The sequence below is a fragment of the Microtus oregoni genome, unplaced genomic scaffold, assembly GCF_018167655.1.
Source record: "Microtus oregoni isolate MIOR12 unplaced genomic scaffold, Mior012 000019F_ref0000042, whole genome shotgun sequence".
In the NCBI taxonomy this organism is placed as follows: Eukaryota; Metazoa; Chordata; class Mammalia; order Rodentia; family Cricetidae; genus Microtus; species Microtus oregoni.
Genome location: NW_024543078.1, coordinates 34,034,272 through 34,045,710, shown reverse-complemented (window position 1 = coordinate 34,045,710; position 11,439 = coordinate 34,034,272). Strand labels below are relative to the sequence as shown.

General features: G+C 48.3%; 1 protein-coding gene across 1 annotated transcript; it reads right to left on the bottom strand.

The window, feature by feature from the left end:
• Positions 1-7,082: 7,082 nt before the first annotated feature.
• Positions 7,083-8,480, bottom strand: LOC121459269 (whey acidic protein-like). The gene is made up of 4 exons (XM_041668802.1): positions 8,393-8,480; positions 7,882-8,016; positions 7,398-7,559; positions 7,083-7,198 (listed from the first exon to the last, which is right to left on the bottom strand). Exons 1-4 carry the CDS (start codon positions 8,478-8,480, stop codon positions 7,083-7,085), a joined length of 501 nt encoding a protein of 166 aa, XP_041524736.1.
• Between the last annotated feature and the right edge of the window lie 2,959 nt (positions 8,481-11,439).

Sequence of the window (11,439 nt, the reverse complement as noted above, 5' to 3'; positions counted from 1 at the left end):
AGTTCCTCCAACTGCAGACCAAGTATTCGAATACATGAGCTCATAAGGGCCACTCTCATTTGACACCACATCTGGTAAACCAGACTGGGTTCTGAACCACGAAGGCACAGGCTCAAGTCAGAGCGTGAACCTAAGAACAGTGTTGCTTTAGGAAAGGGCTGACAGTGGAGTCCTGTGTGTTCAGAGAAAGGTTGGAACCTCTGTAGATGGAGCACCTCCACTCAAGGCTCCTCAAGGGGCCTGTACCCTCACCTCATGCCCTTACCAAGTCACAGTTCCCTGGAGCCACAGGGACAGGCCAGGTGCAAGCAGAACCAATGCCAGCTTTGGGTATAGGAACGGGTTCGTTTTTCTCTGCCAACTAAATAATTTAAAGACAGGAAAGACATGTTAGCAAGAATCTTGGGGAATCCCACCTGAGCCATCACATGGCACCTGGAGAATCAGGATTCCTTCTGTGGGTTCTTACTTATTAATAAAAGAATTTACGAACACACACAAACAGAATCTGAGGACAGTTATCAGAGTTCATAAAAGAAAACCCCAGGGCAAATGAGCCATAAATCCTGAAGCTGCCTGGAAGAGAGGAGGGGAGAAGGAACAAGAGCCGTGCAGTTTGAGCTGGGCAGCAAGCAGGTCAGCCACTTGGTGGCAGGTGTCCCAGTGGTGAGGAGCAAGAGCCATACAGCTGGAGATGCAGGTCAGCCACCATGACAGGCAACCTTCTGGTGGAGAGTAGAGCTTTGAGAAAAAGGAGAGGCTCAGCCCAGTGCATGGATGTAGGTCTCTTCCTTTGCTTCCATCAGTTGCTGGATGAAGGCTCTATGGTGACATTTAAGATAGTCATCAATCTGATTATAGGGCAAGGCAAGTTCGAGCCCCCTCTCCACTATTGCTTAGGGCCTTAGCTTAGGTCCTTGTGAATTCCTGGGAATTTCTCTACTGCCAGGTTTCCTGCTAGTCCCATAATGGCTCTCTCACCAAGATATCTCTTTCCTTGCTCTCCATCTCTGTCCTTCCCCCATCTCAACTATCCTGGTCCCTCAAGTTCTTCTCCCTACTTCCCTTCTTTCCTCCTCCTCAGCTGCCCCCCTTCTTCCCCCATCCCCACGGTCCAATTTTTGCAGGAGATCTTGTCTATTTCCTCTTCCCAGGGGTATCTATTTATATGTTTCTCTGAGGGTTCTCCTTGTTACTTAGCTTCTCTGGGGCCATAGACTATAGGCTTGCTATCCTTTGCTTTACAGCTAGTGTCCACTTATGAGTGAGCACATACCATGTTCATCTTTCTGGGTCTGAGTTACCTCACTCAGGATGTTTTTTTTCTAGTTTCATTAATTTGCTTGCAAATTTCAAGATGTCATTTTTTTTTTACCCCTGAATAGTACTCCATTGTGTAAATGTACCACATTTTCTTTATCCATTCTTCGGTTGAGGGTATCTAGGTTGTTTCCAGGTTCTGGCTATTACATACTTGAACAAATGTCCTTGTAGTATGATTGAGCATCCTTTGGGTATATGCCCAAGAGTAGTATTGGTTGGTCTTGAGGTAGGTTGCTTCCCAATTTTCTGAGAAAACGCCATACTGATTTCCAGAGTGGTTGCACAAGTTTGCATTCCTACCAGCAATGGAGGAGCATTCCCCTTACTCCGCATTCTCTCCAACATCAGCTGTCATTGGTGTTTTTGATCTTAGCCATTCTGACAGGTGTGAGATGGTATCTCAGAATTGTTTTGATTTGCATTTCCCTGATGGCTAAGGATGTTGAACATTTCCTTAAGTGTCTTCTGGCCACTTGAGATTCTTTTGTTGAGAATTCTCTGTTTAGATCTGTACCCCATTTTTTATTATTTTATTTTTTAAAATTATTTATTTATTTATTATGTATACAATATTCTATCTGTGTGTATGCCTGAAGGCCAGAAGAGGGCACCAGACCCCTCTACAGATGGTTGTGAGCCACCATGTGGTTACTGGGAATTGAACTCAGGACCTTTGGTAGAGCAGGCAATGCTCTTAACCTCTGAGCCATCTCTCCAGCCCCTGTGCCCCATTTTTAAATTGGATTATTTGGTATTTTGACGTCTAATTTCTTGAGTTCTTTATATATTTTGGAAATCATTCCTCTGTCTTATGTGGGATTGGTGAAGATCTTTTCCCATTCAGTAGGATACATTTTTTTTTTTGTCTTATTGTCTGTGTCCTTGGCTTTACAGAAGCTTTTCAGTTTCAGGAGGTCCCATTTATTTATTGTTGTTTTCAATGTCTGTGATACTGGTGTTATATTTAGGAAGTGGTCTCCTGTGCCCATTCATTGAAAGTTATTTCCCACCTTCTCTTCTATAAGATTCAGTGTGGTTGGATTTATATTGAAGTCTTTAATCCATTTGGACTTGCATTTTGTGCATGGGTATGTATGTATCTATTTGCATTCTTCTACATGTTGACATCCAGTTATGCCAGCACCATTTGTTGAAGATGCTTTATTTTTTCCACCGGGCTGAGCTCCCAAAGACTGATCAAAGAGTGGGAGGAGTGAGAACATGAGCAAAGAGGTCAAGACCATGATGGGGATACCAACTGAAACAGCTTACCTGAGCTAATGGGAGCTCACCAACTCTGCCTGACAGGGAATGAATCAGCATAGGACCAAACTAGGCCCTCTGAATGTGGGTAGCAGTTGTACGGCTGGGGCAGACTGCGGGAACATTGGCAGTGAGACCAGGATTTATCCCTACTGCTTATACTGGCCTTTTGGAACCCATTCTCTTTGGGGGGATACCTTGATCAGCCTAGTTATAGGGGGGAGGGCCTTGGTCCTTCCTCAAAGCAATGTGCTAGACTTTGTTGACTCCCCATGGGAAGCCTTACCTTCTCTGAGGAATGGATGAGGTGTGGGATGGGGAAGGAAGGGGAAGGGAACGGGAGGAGGAGAGGGAGTGGGAACTGGGATTGGTATATAAAATGAGAAAAGATAGTGTTTTTTTTTTTAAAAAAAGCTTTTTATAACTTTTTAAAAAGATATTTATTTATTATGTCTGTGTGTATGTCTGCAGGCCAGAAGAGGGCACCAGACCTCATTACAGATGGTTGTGAGCCACCATGTGGTTGCTGGGAATTGAACTCAGGACCTTTGGAAGGGCAGGCAATGCTTTTAACCACTGAGCCATCTCTCCAGCCCCTTTTTATAACTTTTTATATTTGCTTGTATATAGTACTTCATAAAAAGTAAGAACAAAAACAAAAAAAAGAAAGAAAGAAAAGAGGGGTATTTTGGCTCAGATTCTGAGGGTGCCGTCCATTGTAGAGGAGAAGATTGGCAGCAGGAGACAGACACAGCTAGTCATATTGTTACAGGTGTGGATCTGTGTCTAGAGGAGCACCTGCTGAGATTTCCAGCTTCCTGGACCCCAGAACAAGGAACTGAACCAGAGACTCTTAGATTATGATAGAAATAGAGATGTTTTATTGAGAAAAAGAAAAGCAGCCTGGAGAGATGGCTCAGGGGTTAAGGACACTTAGTGCCCTTGCAGAGGACTGGAATTTGGCTTCCAGTACCTACATGGCAGCTCACAATTGCCTGTACCCCCAGTTCCAAGGGAATTGGCCTCCTAGTGCATGCAAATTTATGTAAACAAACATAAAAATAGTAAATAAATATTAAAAAAGAAGTATGTAAAATAAGTGTTTAAAAAAGAGAGAAAGAAAAATACTTCTGAGAATGGAAGTGGGCTAACAAGCTGGAACAGGCCCATATGTAAAATGTGAGTTCCCTAGTGGCTTGGCCTTTATAGGTCATTTGCATAAGTGCTTCCTTCTCCAAGACATCTCCCCAGCTTTGTCTCAAGCCTGCAGTTTTGTTATATGCTGCTCTGGTGGGGAGGGGTTTCCAGTCTTTCTATTAACTGGCTTTTTTCCTCTCTCTCTCTCTCTCTCTCTCTCTCTCTCTCTCTCTCTCTGTATGCACATACCTGTGTATGCAAATGTGGGGGCCATAGGAGAATGTTGAGTGTTGATCAGAGTATTACTGAAACTGAGGCTTGCCACTTTAGCTAGGCCTACTGGCCTGCAAGTTCCCAGAATGCATGTGCCTCCCCCTCGGTGCTGGAGTCACAGGCCATGTTACTGTGTAGCCATGCACAGCTTTTATGTGAGTGCCAGAGATTTGAACTCAGGTCCTTTTACTTCCACAGGATGTGCTCTTACCCACTGAGCTGGCTCCCTAACACCTTGTGCTAACCATGGCCCCTTTCTGCTGTCACTGTATTACTTCTACAGTCAGGAAGCAGAGAAACATGAATGTTGATAGTGAGCTGGCTTTTTTGAGGGGAGTTTAGATAGAAGTTTCTGTCCTGCCTAGTCCCACAGCCATTCAGTCCCAAAGAAATATACAGAGACTTACAATAATTATAAACTGTTTGGCCTAATTAGCCTAGGCTTATTATTAACTAGCTCTTACAACTTAAATTAATCCATAATTCTAATTTATGTTTATGCATGTGGCTTGATAACTTTTCTCAGTGCAGAATTCTCATCTTGCTTCCTCAGTGTCTGGGTAGTGACTGACTCTCTGCATTCTTCTTCCCAGAATTCTCCTAGTCTGGCTGCCCCTTCCTGCCTGGCTACTGGCCAATCAGCATTTTATTAAACCAACACAAGTAACAAATCTTTATAGTGTGCAAGAGCATTATCCCACAGCAGGGGAGGATGGGGTTAGAGACAGGGTTTCTCTGTGTAGTCCTGGCTGCCCTGGAGCACACCATGTAGACCAGGTTGGCCTCAAACTCACAGAGATCCTCCTGCCTCTGCCTTCTGAGTGCTAGGGTCAAAGGTGTGAGTCACCATGCCCAGTCTTAACTTTCTTCTTTTTATTCAGTGTGGTAGTCCAGTCCCAAGAATGGCGCCTCCCTTCCCCCAATTCAGATGGGTCTTCTCTTTTTGTTAAAATTTTTAAGAAACATCATAATAAGCACACCCAGAGGTCTGTTTCTATGCTCATTCTAAATCTAGTCAAATTGACAATTAAAATTAACCACAACAGTTTTTGGGCTTAGTCACCTGCACAGCAACTGAAGAGTCAATTAGTAGTGAGAACCAGAGAAAGGAGATTTGTTCAGTGCAGCCACACTGGGAAAAGGGACAAATAAAGAGACCCTCTTACTCTGCAGGTCCACCTTCGAGGTCCTGAAGTGAAGTTTAGACTTCACAGGGGGCAAGAGGTATGGACAGCTGAGCAGCCCTGGTCAAGATGTGATCTTGCCCATCGCTGGCCCATCATCATCTGTGTTGCAGTTTGTCCAAAGGCAAGGCATTCTGGGAAGTTGTCAGCACTCTGCGAAATCGCCTCTTGCGAAGTTTGTGTTGCTGCCAAACAGATCATGATCAGAAACTGCTTGTGGGGAGGAAAGGGCTTATTTCGGTTTACAGTTTTAGTTCATTTTGAAGGGAAGTCAGGGCAGGAATCCAAGGCAGGAATTGAAGCAGAGATCATGGAGGAATGGCCTTCCTGGTTCGCTCATCTTAGGTGTTTAGCCTGTTTTTTATACATCTTAGGGCCACCGTGGATGGCACCACCCACAGAGAGCTGGGTCCCCCACATCAATTACTAACCAGAAAAATGCCCCATTTCTACAGGCCAATCTGAGGGGTTCTCAAATGTGCTTCCCTCTTTCTAGATGACCACGGCTTGGGTCTAGTTGACAACAAAACACAGCAAAAGCAACTAATGAGTGCAAGAGGCAGGCTCCTCCTCTGACTGGACCAGAGCTTCGGTTCTTTTCCTCTTCCAGAGTAAGACTCCTGAAGAAATTCCAGTCCTGGACATCCATTGTCTCAACAGCCAAAGGGAGGGATGCCACTGTCTCTTTAGAACATCTCTGCTTCTGCCAACACACTTCCAGAAGGACAGTGGGAGTGACTGAGTTAGGAGTGTGGGAGGCTCTAGACTTGGAGCTGAACCCCTTACTCACGGAGTCTGATGTGAACCCAGGCTGACAGTGTCAGGAGTGGCATGAGCTAGGAGTTATGCTGCTTATGTCTGAGTAGGGCCCACGACGCTGGCTTGGAGCGGTGTCAGTGTGTGGCTGACCTTTTCTTGGACACTCATTTACTATGCCTTGTTCATTGCACACTCAGTTACTATGCCTTGTTCATTGCACACTCAGTTACTATGCCTTGTTCATTGCACACTCGTGACTATGCCTTGTTCATTGCACACTCAGTGACTATGCCTTGTTCATTGCACACTCAGTGACTATGCCTAGTTCATTGCACACACAGTGACTATGCCTTGTTCATTGCACACCCAGTGACTATGCCTTGTTCATTGTATACTGCCGTCCAGCTTGAAGTCCCTTGCAGACTCAGTTTCTGCCTTGTCCCAGGACTGGAATTTACCACACCTTTGAAGGGTTCAGATGCAGAGGACCTTTCTCACACCCCTGGCACCAGGTGAGGAGGCCTTTCCTGGTCCTGAGATCCACCGTGGTACCACAGTCTTGATGGGGTTTGGCTGTGGCTCAGCAACCCTGACTCAGTATCCCACCCTCCCACGCCGTGCTTTTCACCACTGGGGAACACCTGTGGCTGCCTCACCACCCTGGAGAGCCTAAGGCAGCCCTGAGTTTGCTTTGTCATTCCCTCAGGATTTCAGGACAGACAGACAGACTGACAGAGACATAGAGCCAAATGGATTTTTTATTAGCAGCAGATAGAAGGCATTATATTCTCTCTGGGTCCGGGAGTGAAGGTTCTTGCTGAACAAGCTAGGACTGGTCACTCCTGGCAGTCAGGGATCCCAGGGCAGGCTGCTCACTGAAGGAACTGCTGCTCTGTAGGAGAAAAGGGTGGGGATGAAGAGGGGGTTTACCTCTGCTTCTAACCTGGTCATACCCATCATTCCAGGGACCTGAAGGAAAGGCACCTTTATTACTTTTCAGGCGAGCGTGTACAATTCTTTATATCACCAAATATGCAGGTGAGTGAGACACCCTCACCTACAAGAGGGATACCCAGGTCACAGGTAGACATGGACAGTTGGATTTGAGCTGATGTCTTGCTCATGTTCTTAACTTTGAACACGTCAGTGCACCCTCAGGTCAAGTGTGAAAGGTCCAGTCTGGCTCATAAACTCACCAGCACCAGCTTTGAGTGGCAGAACCGTCTGTTTTCCCAGGCCCTGCTCATCGACACTCATTCCTACCGTGAGTAGCAATATCAAGTACCTATAAGCCCGAACATGTTGTATGCGGTTTGGCCAAGACATTCTCCTCCTACTCTGGGACCTAGTCCTGGGGCTGTTCTCACGTTGCATCTGTTCTTGGGTCTGATGGAAGGTAAGGTGATAGCAGAGGAGGCCTAGGGAGAAATGGGGTTCCGGGGTCCCAAGGCTGCATACCTGCTTGTGGGCTCTGACACCGCATGGCGCAGCCGTATTTGCAGCATTTCTTGTTGCCAGCACAATCACTGTCCCTGGAACATGAATCTTCCAGCAGACATGGGCCAGTGGGGATCAGGTTGATTGAATTCCAGGGGCAGTGGCCAGCCTTTGGAGCATCAACTGGGGAGAGATGGTCACTCTCTTACCACCCAAAGCCCTTTCACGCCCCAGCTTTGCTGAATCCACCTTACTGACCCTCTGACTAAAAAGACCCCATTCTGTGGATGGGTTTTTGCTGAGGTCCTTCCCCTGGTGTTAGGCAACACCCTTGGTAGCCCAGAGATCTCAGGACCCAGGCTGGCCAGGAGGTTGGAGGGAGGCTCTGGCAGGTGAGTGGGTCTCACAGAGCTGGTGCATGGGTGCAAAGGCCTGTGTGTCCTCTTCAGGCAGACTCTTGACCCTGCGGGCCCCTCCCCGCTACCAGGACTGGACAGAGCCTTACTGTTGACAGGAGTCTTGCAGATAGCATTGCAGGAACTGCGACAACACAAGGCATTCTGGGCACACTCTGCTTTGGTGCGACAGTTGATACACTCTGGGTTCTCACTGGCACTGGCTTCAGGGCACATGACCTGGACTGCACAAAAGATAGGGCGAAAAATGAGGATCTAGCTGTCACCCTCACTTCTAGGGCCTCTCAGAAGGAGGTGTGAAAGGTCAAAGAACTGCCAGAATTGTGGCCCCGGGGGATAGAAGCCTGTGAAGGCCGCTGTGACCATTAAGAAGCATGTCACAGTCACAGGCTCATTGAGGACCTGACTAGAAGTGGTCAGGGCCTGAGGGCAACTCCCATCAACCCATCTGAGGGCCCTGATTTCCTGCCAGTCATGGATTCTCCCCAAGGGGAGCCCTTGTTCCTCGCCTCTTCATCACCCTGGGCAGAGAGGGCCGAGATCAGTCTGGGGGACGCTCCAAACTGCTTCCAGCAGTAAGGTGAATAGCTGGGGGCCTACCTGAGTCAAAGACTTGTTCCCGGGGATTCTGAGCGAGGGCCACTTCCAGGGCCAGCAGGCCGAGAGCGAGGCTGATGAAGCAGCGCATGGTGACAATGTCAGGCAGACGACTGACAGCAGCCGGAGTGGCTGGGGTGCATTTAAAGGACCCACAGGAGGAAGACTTGAGGGGTGGGGGTGGAGGGGCAGGCTGCCATAGCCGTAGAGGGACTAAGACACTTCCTTCTTGGACCCACAAACAGAGCAGGACAAGGTTGCCAGGAGCAGGTGTCACAATGGAGGCCACAGATTTTAAAAATTTCTTTGTAAGGGTGATCATTTTTTTTTATTTAAAAGGTATTACATGCTTATTATGAAAATGAAGAAAATCAAGGAGCAGAGGAGGAAGACCCAGGATCTGTGACAAATACAAAAGTGCCACTTTGAATGGTTGGGTTGGAACCCTTCACAGACAAAGGACATTCTGAGCTCCAGATTCATACAGAGTCACACAGGAAACAAGACAGGCGGTGTTGAGCATGCCTCGGGGGTTGGGTTATCTCTGGGTGACTTACTCTTCTCCTGGTGCTCTTCTGGAGTTTTCTAAAATTTTCTGTCAGAATGAGGAGATGCTTGCTCCTTGCCGAGAGTGGAGAGCATGACATCAAGAAGGAGCTGCCTGTGCAGGGCACATTGGAAGGCCAGTTCCCCGAAGGGCCCATACTGTGCCAAGTGTGTCATGGGCCAGGATGGGATGTCCTGCTGGGCACTGTGCCCCTGTTGCTTTGGGGACATTTCCTTGATTCTCCTGCAGGGAAGTGTAATGCCTCAGAATGACTGTGTGACTGTGTGCTTACTGGCTGTCACTACCAGCCTGTGGAGCGGGCCATACTCCTTTGTCGGGCTAGAGTCTGTCACCGGTGCCCCGTGGCCTCTCAGCTTTGAACTCAAGGTCTCAGGGGAAGCTGTCTAAGACTGTAACCACAACCTCTCATTCCAGGCCATTTCTACCAGCCCCAAAGGAAAGCTTGTGGCTACTAACAGCCTTGCACTAGTGCCCTGAGCCCCGAGCCTTGGCAGCCACCACGCCGCTGTTTCTGCGTTTGTCTATTCTGGCCACGTTCCGTACATGGGACCCGAAAGGATGCAGACTGTCGAATGTGACTTTTATAACTGAGCATGCTTTTGAGGTTTGTTGGCCTTGTGGCAGGTGCCAGGGCCTCAGGCCTGTGTACGGGCCAGTGTTCCCCAGAGGGCACACACACACGTTGTCATCCATCTCTCCACTGTCATCCTCACAATTAGGCCACTGTCAGATCACTGGCACGCTTGCATTAGTCAAGCCTAAGTCAAGGCTCTGTCACGGCTCTGCTTCTATTCCTGTTCCCACTTCCGCCTCTGCTGGCACAGAATGAGGGCCACCAGGAAAGAACTGGCCAGGGTTTCTTGGCTGCTTGAGTTTCCCAGAAGGCCTGTGCCTTGGGAGTCAGAGCTCTGTTCTCTCTGTATCTCCCTGGGGTTCTGCACACGTGGAGCCAGGCTGGTGCACTCTGTCCTAGGCACGCTGGCTGTTATTCCTGCCTGGGCACCACTGTCCTGCTTACTTACAGGCACAGGCTCAAAGGGAAGAGCATTGAGAATCTCAAGATGGTGACTGCAATTGTAGACACGGGTGACGGCAGGGGTTGCTGGTACGAAGCCAGTAGGCCCCCAGGTCCTCTCTCTCAGCTCTTTCTTGATGGCTCCCATAGGCCTCAGAGCCCCTCCTCTGCTCTGGCCTTCCTTCCCAGGCTCAAATCTGATGGTGAGATTTTGCTGCTACCCCATGCTTCTCCAGGTAGTTCAGCCCCTCCTGGTTCGTGCCTGGGTCCTCGTCCTCTTGGAACTCTTGTGTGGACCCTTTCTTCTCACTCCTCACTGGCCTGTGAACCTCTCTGAATATGTATCCTGTGTGCAATGAGTGACTGTGACCTGAGTCTCTGTTGTATGACCCCTTTCACTCGAGGGGGTCTCCATGATCCGCACCCACTGGTGGAGCCCTGGTCTCTTCCCACCCAGCTATAGCAGCAAAGGGATTCCAGCTTCAGAGAGAACAGGGAGTCGGCAGCCAGATCCAGCCCACCCTGTGGCCTGCAGAAGGCCAGGGGCTCCTCAGCCCCATGATCCTGCTTCAGCTGACATGTGTTGTGAATATACACAAGTGTGTGCAGGTGAGTGTGCCTGTGTGTGCTTGAGTGTGTGAATGTGTGTGAGTGTGTGTATGTGAGTGTGGGTATTTGAGTGTATGTGTGTGAGTGTGTGAGTGTGTGTGAGTGTATGTATGTGAGTGTGGGTATTTGAGTGTATGTGTGTGAGTATGTGAGTGTGGGTATTTGAGTGTATGTGTGTGGGTATGTGTGTGAGTGTGGGTACGGGTGTACAAGTCTCTCCATCTCCTCTCATCCTCCTTCAGAGCCACAGAGACGTCAGGAGGAAATTTGGGCCACTCAGAAGGGAAGTGGCCTTGCCTCTGGCCTCGGACTCCAGCCCTCATTCCTGGAGGATTATTCCTTATCCTTTTCGGAGATAATCAAGACATGTTCAGACATGGATATATGCTTCAGTTTTTTTTTTTAAAAAGTCTCCTCTCATATACTGCATCCCAACCACAGTTTTTCCTCCCCCCTCTCTCCAGTCTCTCACCCACATCTCCTCTCTCCCCCAGATCACCTACCCTCTGCTCCCCTCAGGAAAGAGCAGGCTTTCCAGAGACATTAATCAAACATAGTATGTTACCATAAGACTAGGCACATACAATCAAATCAAGGCTAAATGAGGCAACCCAGTAGGAGGAAAAGGGTCCCATAAGTAGGCAAAAAAGTCAGTGACCATTTCCACTCCCACTATTAGGGATCCCACAAGATACCAAGCTACACACACACACACACACATATCTGCAGAGAACCTAGGTCAGACCCCTACAGATTTCCTGATCTCTGCAAGCCTATGAGTTCAGGTCAATTGATTCTGTGGTCTGTGTTTTCATGGTGTCCCCGACCCTCTGGTTCCTCAGATCCTTCCTCCTCCTC